The sequence below is a fragment of the Pinus tabuliformis genome, chromosome 8 (assembly GCF_031772625.1).
Source record: "Pinus tabuliformis cultivar Carrire ecotype Pingquan chromosome 8, CPIR1, whole genome shotgun sequence".
Lineage (NCBI taxonomy): Eukaryota > Viridiplantae > Streptophyta > Pinopsida > Pinales > Pinaceae > Pinus > Pinus tabuliformis.
Genome location: NC_142294.1, coordinates 1,857,943,809 through 1,857,955,275, shown reverse-complemented (window position 1 = coordinate 1,857,955,275; position 11,467 = coordinate 1,857,943,809). Strand labels below are relative to the sequence as shown.

Here is an 11,467-nt window from a genome sequence, read left to right as displayed (position 1 = left end):
TTTTGAAAGAGGAAACCAACACATAGCCTATTCCATTTCTTTCTAAGAGAAACATTACATACATTTCTCCTTATCACTCCTTATCTACAACTATATCAATATCTATCATTATCCATAATCGCATTTAGCACCTAGTAACAACAACTAGTGACCCCAACTAAGGTTGCAGGCCTCATTTTTGAACTACACATTATGTTGGTAAACAATACACAAGCTACTTGTTCATTATTACACACAAAGATTTCTTGCATGCTTTCAAATAAATGTGCTTTGCAATAGTTGTGCCACTTTGTAATAGCCTATATATATATATATATATATATATATATATATATATATATATATATATATATATAAAGTGGCACAACAATTGCAAAACTCATTTATGTGAAGACATCCAAGACACCCCTATGTGTAATGCACAAACAACTTGTGCATTATTTACCAACATAATGTGTAGCTCGAAAACGGGGCATGCAACCTCCAATGTCATGTAGAAATCCCAAATTGGCAAAACGGGATGCCAACAAGCATATATAGAACCTTTATAGATTAGTAGCGTTTATAAAAGTTAAAGGATATATAATTTAAATATTAATATCGCAAATACATGGATTTGCATTAAAATTTGGAATTAATTAACTATTCTTTGGACCTCTCTTAAATTTGAATGCACTTTGTATGTCCATGGCATGCTCAAGACTCTTTAACCACTCTCTTATATTTGTAGGTAATTTTAACTCGCTCTGATTAGGTAAGATATATTCCATAGTCAACTTTGTGATTTATTTATATAAATTATGTGAGTAATGGTATTACAAAGTCATCTATTATTTAGAAAACATTTATGGTCACAAATTTGATAACAATATGACAGAAAAAATCACTTATGATTAGAGTCTCAATACTATTCAAGTTCTATGCATAATTGATTGATGCTTATTCATGCTCTATGCATAGTTGACTAATGATATTAGGGATTTTGTCCAATTCTAATAGACTTGGATCATTAAAAGTATTTTGAATTTTATCATAAACTAACACTAGTAACAACATAATTTAAGACCGATAAAAAATTATATATGCTAAATGTCATTTAAATAGATTAAACTTCAATGAACTTTTATATCAATATTAATGATCAATATGATTGATATTGTGAAAAAATATAATGAAATTCATTCTCTTATATTCATGTTAGTTTTGCAACCTAAATTTTATTTTATTTTATATTCTTGGTATATGCTAGTCTTAAAAGCATTAACATTAGCAAACCTTTTTAGCCATCACGGGAAGTCGGCTCGAGGCGGTTGGGGAACCCTAGCCACGAATGTACCCTGTCTCTTGTCGCCATTTTGCAGGGTGTTGAATCTGGTGCGCCATGGGTCATTGTTGTTGTCACATATACGCTTTGTTGGAGTGGATCCCGTCATTCTTTTTCGGCTTGGGTAATTTGACGTCGCGGCTGCCATTCTAATGCTTGTTTGTTTCAGAGTCACCCTTTGTCTCGCTATGTGGTTGGGGGTGGCTCGAGTTGCCGCCATTCCCTTGTTCTCATGTTGTCGATTCGTGTCACCTTTGGGATGCATCGAGTGCATGTTTCTGGACGTGTTGGTGCAAGGGATACTAGTGGTGTTTTTTTCCGACAGGGACGTTGTACTCTCCGATCATGGGTGTTCAGGGATGTTGTTGACTTTGTGGGCTATGAAACATTCAGGACTCTCTCTTGCTCTGTCTAGGGTTTGGCCTTGTTGTTTATACCTTCAAGATTTTGATGACACGCCTTAAGACCTTTTTATTTTATGCTTGTGAGCTGAGGTTTTTTTAACCTACATTGTAATGGGTGTTTTTCCTGTAGGCCTGGATGCCTGAAATTTTCACAAGCATGTCAGAGCATCTTCAAGCTTTTCTTGTCGGTCAAAGTATTTATTGACGTCAATATGTTCTTGTCGATCAGAGTATCTTCCGACGTTGATTATATTGTCGGTCAAAGTATCTTCCTACTTGTTTAACTGTCAGTGTCTTCCAGTGTTGCTCGAATGATATATGACTTCCCATTGTTGAGCTATATATGGTGCTCCCTATGGAATTTCTTTGAGGGGCCTGGAAGCCTTGTATCTTAATATCAATCATATGTAATATGGAGATTTTTCTTACACATATTCTATATATGCATACTATATGTAAGCATATTTTTATTTAATAGAAAATTGTTGATTTTTCTTTCCTCAAAAAACTTTGTTAGCCATCATATTCTTGGAATTCATAACACTTTGCCAGTGTGAATTGATAAATAACTAGTAATAACTTGCAATAAATTAGATTTTCATTATTTTATTTTTTAGTTATATTGAATAATAAAAACTTTGGTCATTAAATTTTGTCATAAGTTGTTTTTGTACATTTTAAGAAACCCAAATCATTATAGCTATCAACTTGAAATTTATTGGTCAAAGGAGTTTAGCTTAAATCATTTCGTGAACAATTTATTTTCCCAAGACTTTGGCATAAGATATTTTTATACATTTTTGAAAAATCCACATGATTAAACGTTCCTTAGAAATTGAGTTTTCTTATAGATTCACTTTAAACAGCAATTATTATCCACGTTTACAACATTTAGTACTCTACCATTGCATAATGTTAAAAGCTAAGTGAGTCCAATAAAATGGCATCGTAAAGCATATGGTGTCAGCTATCCTGCACGTTTATCATTGCGAAATGGAGGAATGGGATAACAAGTCAAGGGTTGATGATGTAAGAGACCGTTGGATTAGACGATGAAGGGGGTGACGCAGAGGGTTTCCCAAAGGAGCCTCGGCCTTGCCCTCCTGAAACCGTAGCCATGAATAAAAGTTAATACCATGATGCTGTGGAAAAGTTAGTTGAACCAGTGTATAAACGACAGACGTGTCAGAACTGCAAACAAGGTTAGGAGCTTCTTACACAAATGGATACACAGGAGCCTCTCTGGACTCTCAACTAGAAGGGTCGTAACCCCATAAAAAATTCTTGCAAACATGATTGGGATGGTACAATACGAACAACCTGTGTATGGGTTTTTTTAACTAAAATGCCAGACCAAGATATTGGGGATGGGTAGTTAAGAAATTTAACCCAGGTAGTTTTATGTGTAGTTGAAATGGTGCAGGAACCCAAATGAAGAACAAAATGAGTACAAGACATCTGAACTTGAATAATGGAACCTAGAAAACTGATAGTTATTCCAATTCACCTTCCTAGTTAAAACCTAGCATTAAGAGATATCCAGACGCCAAGAATTGAAAACTCTTCAGTATCTGAAGAAAAGGAGTTTCTTTGCATATGGGATCTTTGTAGCATTCAGAAGGTGAGATCGAGTCTTACTATTATGAATTATGAAGATCACAATTTTTAACCTTCCACCAGCTTTTACATCAATACTTTGGTTTACCCCTCAATCATATGACATGAATCCCCTCCATCTTCCAAAGCCTGTAAGCGCCAACACTTGTATAGGGGTCCATGGTTAGAATTAGTGTACTTGATCCAATCCAAACATTTTTTTTATTCAGGAATGTAAAACCATCTCAAACTCTTTGAAGAGAAATATATTTTGCACATCTTTCTTTTGATTGGAATATGAAGGTTCTTTCCTTATAATCTTCATTGAAACTCACTTCGTGCAAGTACAACCGATGGCGATATTATGATTCAAAGAAACAATCAAGGAGGTAACAGAACCTAGGTTGTAGGTATGGAATTCAAACGGTGCTGACCTTATATAGGAGACTGAAATGAGGGTCTCTGGACCTCAAAAGCCACTTTTCTGTGAGACCAATTTCCGATTTGATCATCTCATATGGTCACTATACATGTTTGTCTATAGTATTTCTTGGCAAGATGTTATTATGTTCTCCAACTGATAAAAAGAATGGTGGAAGAGATTGATTGCAGATTACACAATCGCTTCAATAGCTCCTCTTCTGAAAAATGATCGGAATGAGATCTGTATTTCTTCTAATGTTTGCCCCTTCGTCTCTGGTAAAAGATATGCAACGAAGAAAACTGTACAGGCAGACATCACAGAGAAGATGAAGAATGAACCTACAAAGACACCAACGAAGACAAATTCAGTATATTCTAAAATTTCATCGTTATTATAACTCAAACCCCAAAACAAACGCAGACATATATAAACATATCCATGTATTTGACATATACAAAAGGAGAGTGTTTCTTAACATTTTAACTTTTAAGTGGCTCTTACTGCAAATAATTGGAGGATATCATGGAAGAATCCTGATTACCTGCTGCACTCCAGGAAAGAAAAGAGTTGAAGGTGATGGTAATAACCCAGGAGCCAAGCCAACTGACAAGGGTCACCAAACTTCCAGCGATGCCCTTCATATTTATTGGAAATATCTGAACCCATCCAAAACAAACACAATCGAGTACATGACAGAAATGAGATTAAGTTGTAAATACAGTATTGGCAAATAAAACATAGCAGAATGTCTATTTTTACTCGTGTTTATTCTCCAGTTTATTAGTTTCGGTTCCTTTCGGTGCTCACCTCGGACATTATGATCCAAGGAATTCCGCCCATGCCCAAAGAGTATGTTGCAATATAAGACTGATCAAAGTAAACGAAACATAGAATAAGGAGCTGCTAAACATACTGTTATATCAGCAAGAGAAAATGTATTAAAAGAAGAATTCCACCTGTCATGGCCTATTAGCCTAAGCCTGAACTCACCAGGAGGCCACCTAGGGCCAATGTACTCACGATGGTTGCAAGATGTGTGCTTACTCCATGATCCTGTTACAGATAGAATGAAAGGCCGAAGAATTCTTATCAATCATCTAGATATCTTTTAACTCAGATAAATGACTCAGTTACAACGATGCCGTTCATCAACTATCTAGGATGCTCGATTGACATAGATTTTATTTTTAGAAAGGAACCTTATATTGGAAAAGATATTTTTCAGATAGAACAGGAACACTTCCTTAATTAACTTTTTAAGGACATGTAAAATGTTTGAGGTCATTCCTTACATGAAAGGCAAGTCTCATGCCATTTTACAACATTGTATAGTTTCCTCTAATACCACCCCTGTTTAGATTATTTTTTATGTTAGTTTCATTATTGCAGAGCATGCAAGATATGTTGTTATTTCAGTTTCTCAGGGGATATTGGCACAGAAAGATAGCTTATTACTTTCTTAAAATTAGAAAATGGATGTATCTCTGAAGTTAAATTCACACAGCACAAAGGTTACAGGTTTGGCCTATGAAAGACTTGCATAAAAGAAAATGGCATTCACTCTGTGTAAAAGAGATGAAAAGTTTGAGACAGACCTGTACATAGAATGACAATCCTACCAGGAAGCAAGCTATGCTCATCCCTCCAGCAGAGACCTAAAAATACATTATCTTCAGTTTATTGTTTGAAAGAAAAGAATATATTTAGTATTCAGTCTTTGGAACGTTGATATTAGACTTTAGTCACCATGTCAGTACATACCATCAAAAGTGGTCGTCTTCCTGATTTATCTAACAGTAGTGCACCCACTGCTGTCATTGGAACCTAGAAAATTGAAGGGTACCAATTTATTAGACCACTATTCAAGCATATGTTGCATGTACAAACAGCATAACTCAATGTAGCATCTTGAAGTATTCCTGTGTCTTTTCTATTGATCCGGCGGTAGCATAGACAGAAAACGTGCCAAATAATCGATATGGAAAAAATATGGTTTGGAAACAAAGCTATATTCAGAACTATTTCATCTGAAGAAGGAAGTTTTAGCTCATACTAAAACAAAATCTATCCAAAAAATGTGAAGGAGAAGCTAGTCACCTGGAGGGCAGCTACAGCAACAGATGCGGCATGACCCGATGAAAAGCCTATAATACAAATCATAAACAATCAAGAAACTGAAGAATGGTACCTATAGAACTAAGCATACATATCTTAAATTCACAGCAAAACCAACAGCCAGTTGTAATTTCTTACCAGCAGCTTGGAAAATTTCACTGGCATAAAAAATGATTGCATTGATTCCCGCCAATTGCTGGAACACCATCAAACCAACTCCAACCTGTACATAAAGTGTTGATAATGACTAAGATAACTCTGATAAATCATTAGTCACAAATTTTGCAAACTATATTGTTAAGAGGAATTCTACTCACAATAATAGAATGTGCATATCTGCGTTGGAATAAGTCCTTTATGCTGGCCTTAGGGAGTCTCTCTAACTCTGCCACAAATTCCTGAACAATAGAGCAGTATTCTAAGAGGAATGAATAAAACGTGTTTAAAATCATTTCCCAATTTCGGATTTGTGTGAAATTAATTACCTCCAAGCTTATTCCGTGACCACTCACTTCAATCAAGATTAGCATATTTTTGTTGAATTTTCTAAGCTGACTGACGAACAACAATTTATAAATGTAACACTTAAAGTAAAGTAAGCACCCTGATTTCAGCTGCTTCGCTTGAAACATCACAATCCTTTCCACGAAGGGCTTGCAATGCTGCTTCAAACTCTTCGTTCTTGCCAACCTTAGCCTGCAATAGACCAAAAATAATCAAATACTCTAATTAGCATAGACACAAAAAATTGTTATGTAAATCCCAAGTACAAAGTACAACTGAATTGGTGAACTTTCTCAGATGCGCCATTTTATCGGTTATGTACTGTCACGTGTGTATTGGATCCTTTGCTATTGTGCATTTTCCTCGATAAATAAATTGACATGTCACGTTTCTAAGTATTTGTTACATAAATGTAGCATAGCTTGTAGTATAATTAATCATCCATTTTAGATGGAACAAAAGTATGGTAAAACCATACAAAGTGACCAATCTGAAACAGTACATTGCAATGCACTTTAACATCATTGCTTGCCATAATCCAACCATAGGAAATAAAAGTACTCACCAACCACCTTGGGGACTCCGGAATAAAGAAAAGGCCCAATATTACAAGAACACATGGGATAATTCCTGCCGACACAAATCAAATATGAGTACACCAGTCTTGTCCTTCTCCAAATTGTGAGGGCCCTCTTTTCAGAGTCTCTTAGATATTGTTTTAGGGCTATGTGGATCATAGATCTATCAAAGTCTAACCTACATCTCAGAGACCTTTATTTGCCATACTATATTGCTCTGTTTCATAGGAAGAAGATGGTCAAGGATATATACCCATGATGGCAAGAAGGCGCCATTCAACCAGCATCCCAAGCAAATATACTACCAAAGTACCAGTGGTAATGGATAACTGCCACAAAAGCGAGAAGAAAATGATGCTCAATTTTATATTTTCTGATTTAGCCGTCTTCCTTTTTTTCCATGATGAACTGTTGCATTTTACTTCCAAATTCTCATTAGCAAAATGGTGTCCATTTTGACAGTTTTTTGACCTCTTTACATTGAACTAAACAAGTTAAAGTGGATGAAATGTTCAAACCTGATTTGTAGTTGTCAGCCCTCCCCTCAAGTTTTTGGGAGTTATTTCAGCTATATAGACTGGAACCTGTCAAAAGAATAAAAAAATGGATGAGTTGTGATTGATCTGTCTGAAAAAGCTAAAACTGTCAACTTATCCATACTTATGAGAATATGGCACATTTAATCAAGTTCAGGAACATACAGTAAAGGAAGTAAGGCCAACTCCATATCCCACAATCAGTCTTCCAATGTCTAATTGGAACGCCTCCTGTATAAGAATAGAATATAAGTTCTTAGAAAGCATATTTCCTAAGAGAAGATAATAGTCCTAATTTCAATATTGTCCTGGTATCCTGCCCTTTGAAAGCACACGCGTGAAGAAAGTTATGAACTGTTAAATATCATTATTCATAAAGAAATAGTGAATGAAAGAACTATTAAGCTGAATAGGGATCCTAACAAACCTTTGAAAAGAATATAATGAGCCACCCAACGATATATGAGACTGAACAGACCCTCAATGCCTGCACTCAGAAGTCATTAGGAGTTTAGTTCTGAAACGCAGCTATAGAATATTAATGGGACTCCACTACCAATTTCATCGCTTCGAACCAGAACAATCCTGAAAGGTATCTCTTAATATCTGATCGCCATGATGGTTAGGAGTTATAACGGTAACCAAAGAACTTACCCCTTTCCGACCCAAGTAGTCTGCAATGCGACCACTCACAATGGCGCCTACCATGGCACCTATAGTCAGTAGGGAACCAAAGGTAGAATACTGCATAAAAAGGTCAAAAGATTATTTTAGACCAAAATGCATTGTAGTAGCAGCAGCATTTACAGATCTGAGAAGATTTGAGATAATGGTTCAATAAGCTGTAGGGACTACGGTAAACTACCAATTTCATGGGTTATATCTAGTTTAGCTACCATGTCAAGATACAGTACCATATTCATTATAGTTTTATAATTTCTTAAAAAATAGAAAAGAGAAAAAGATGAAGGGATTTGGGTCAGTAAAAGGCACCTGAGACAGGGTTAAGCCAAGTTCTTCTATCATTGCAGACTGAGTGGGAGAAGAGAAGCCCACCTGCATAGCACCAAGAAGCATTACAATGTAAGCCCATATCATCCTTAGCATATCACATGAACCCATAATTGCTCAATAAGAGTTAATAAATCAATCTCCAATGTCATGGGTGTCCTCTGTCTCCCCAACTCTATGACCTCTGTATCTGTTAATGGGTGATACATTTGCTACTTTTAACTCATTATAATGCCTCCTCTAAATATATGAAGATGCATTATTCTCAGCAGACAAACTACCGACACAAATTCATACCATCAAGCTCTACTCTTAACCTTCAAACCATCAACCTTATTTCTTAATTTCTCACCATTAGGCTTCTGCAATATCAATTTCTACTCTAGATATTTCTATGTAAATCCCCATGTTGGTGCTCTTTAGCATGAGTGGAGTTTGGGATCCATCAACAGTTATGTCTGTATTTTTGGATTGAATTCAAACTGTGCATTGGGTGCATTGATTATCAAAACTAGCACACCCCATGCAAGCCTGAATCCTGATGTGATGAACACCTTTGCAAGGATTGAGGTTGTGGCTCATCTTAGTTTGGTCACCTTGGGGCATATCAGACTTGGGCATGAAATATCAAAATTGGAGACACCCAACCCTGAACTTGGCACCTTGAAGCTGCATATAAGACCTAGGTTTAGATGGTTTTGTGCTACTATAATTTTCAAATGCGTTTGTGCTATTTTAATATCCAAATGAGATTACACCATGTTCATGCACTAATAAGAATGTACTTACACAATATCCAAACTCCAGGGAGCCCATCACAACAACAAATGTGCTGAACAACACAGTCGCAATCGACCCTCCATCGCTTCTCGCAGTGAAACTCTTTGTTTCTTCGGTCTTGTCCTTCTTTCTGCCTTCAGTCTTCTCCTCGGATGGAATCAGTGGCTTGCTGATATCTCCTTGTTCGCTCAATTTTCCATCCTCTAAATCTATTCTGATCGTCATTGCAGCGATCACACTCAGCCTCACAGCTGATCTTCAAAACAAAATGAACTTATTGAACCAGAAAAGCCTGACAATTCTGGTAGAGAAATGAGGCCAGGTATACTTAGAACCCAACGTCGTTTCAAGGAGGGAAAACCCATGGAAAGCTCTGAATGACCCTTGATTTATAGTATGGTTCCCACATAGAATATGAATAAAGGCACTGGAATCCAGCTCAGCTGTCTGAGTAAATATCACGTCCGTCTCTGCTTAAAGCACCAGATATATATCACAGCCTGGAGCCTACAAGTATTTTGAAACCTGTTCGAGACGATGTATATTATTGGTAACGGCCCGCCTTGTTCAGAAGTAGACGAAGTTTCACATTAATATATTGTATAAGTACACGCAATAGAATTCAAAGACATTAAAAAGCCCAAATCTGATTTGGTCCGGTATTTGAAATACAGAGAATTCTAATGGCTTCCAGTTGGTTTTTAAGCAATTGATGCTTCACGAAAGTTGATTTGTCATAAAGGTACGTACATGATTTTGACCAGTAATGAAAATTAAATTCCACATCAATCTACTCAACTAAAATATGCAAAGCGATTGGAGATTGGATTTGGGAATTCTATTCGCAGCTAGTTGTAACAAGTCTCAATGAATTAGATTTAGATTTAGATTTTCATCATTTCAACTTATGACTTCAAATTATAAATGCCGATGGGCTTTAAAGTTTCCATTGGCACCAAGAAATTAGATTTAGATTCTCATAACTTCAACTTGTTGGTTCCTGTTAATTGACATGACATAAGACAGGATAATGACCAGCAAAAATATCTGATCTGCTCATCCCAATGGGTGCTAGCGTGTATTCTGCTCATATTGTATGGCACAAGGAAAGTATTATGGAATGATTAAAAAACACACAATGTCACAGTAAAAAATGGAAGAGTCTAACATTTTCCCAACCAACCAGCAGATGGAAATGGAATTTGATGGGTAGATGGAAATGGAATTTGACGGGTAAATTCTTTGTATTTTTTATATTTTTTATTAAAATTATTAAAATAATAATTTTAAATATAATAATTTTTTTTTTAAAGTTGATAGGTAAAAATTGTGTGGGGTGATTTATTTATCAAATGTAGAGAAAAAATTAGTCAAATAAAAGTTGCAGAAATTGTCAAATTTAATAATGTTTCAGGTTTGAAATTCCTACAAGGTTACCATCATCTATATCTAACCTATCATCTATGTTGAATCTTTGTGTAATTATGTCTTTACCTTACTTGGAGTTGATAAGTGTCTCGCTTACCATAAAAATAAAATATTCTTTAAATAAAAAATGAAATATTTACTATAATAAAAAAGAAAAAAAGAAAAAATTATTATGAATATTGAAAAATTTAAACAATAAAAAATTACACATTGTTTTTTTGCACTCTATTAAAACAAATTTACTGTTGAAATAATTTAATTCTTCTAAACTCATATCAAATCCGTGATTAAAATAAATCTATACTAATTTTATAATTTCAAAATATAATTAACGATATTTTAAAATTGATTAAAAATAAATAAATAAGAATCAAAGTTACCTGTTTAAAATTTGATTAACAACAATTGAAGTTAACTATTTAATTTTGTTAAAATTCACGGGACTTCAAAAATATTCTATTCCACCAACATCTACTATCAGGATAAAAATGACAAACCATTTAATGTAAAGTCCAATTCTCAATCCAATAATATGACGATTCCCTCACCTTTCCAAAGTGCCTCGGCACCGTCGCTTTGAATATATAATATCTGATGTCAGAGCGGAACTAGTGGGGTGCTGAATATGGTGTTGAGTTGAAAATATATTTTAGGAAGGGGTAGGTGCTGAATAATTGAAATGTACCGTGTCATACTGCCAACCAATTGATAAAGGGCCGTAGTTTAACTAGGTTTGGAAAGATGGAAATTTTGGATATATTTAAAAA

At 35.2% G+C, this 11,467-nt stretch overlaps 1 protein-coding gene across 2 annotated transcripts; it reads right to left on the bottom strand.

The window, feature by feature from the left end:
* Positions 1-3,281: 3,281 nt before the first annotated feature.
* Positions 3,282-9,941, bottom strand: LOC149243711 (sugar transporter ERD6-like 16). Of its 2 annotated transcripts, XM_089374602.1 has the most exons (18): positions 9,282-9,938; positions 8,475-8,537; positions 8,136-8,225; positions 7,909-7,968; positions 7,647-7,712; positions 7,464-7,529; positions 7,199-7,274; positions 6,933-6,997; positions 6,467-6,559; positions 6,181-6,261; positions 6,002-6,086; positions 5,846-5,892; positions 5,510-5,572; positions 5,344-5,403; positions 4,739-4,801; positions 4,556-4,615; positions 4,290-4,404; positions 3,282-4,086 (listed from the first exon to the last, which is right to left on the bottom strand). In XM_089374602.1, the coding sequence occupies exons 1-18, from the start codon at positions 9,495-9,497 to the stop codon at positions 3,938-3,940; spliced, it is 1,518 nt and encodes a 505-aa protein (XP_089230728.1). In that variant the 5' UTR covers positions 9,498-9,938; the 3' UTR covers positions 3,282-3,937. The 2 variants fall into 2 exon arrangements, with proteins under 2 accessions (XP_089230728.1, XP_089230729.1); XM_089374603.1 differs by lacking the exons at positions 6,933-6,997; positions 7,199-7,274 and having other exon boundaries at positions 9,282-9,941.
* Positions 9,942-11,467: the final 1,526 nt, after the last annotated feature.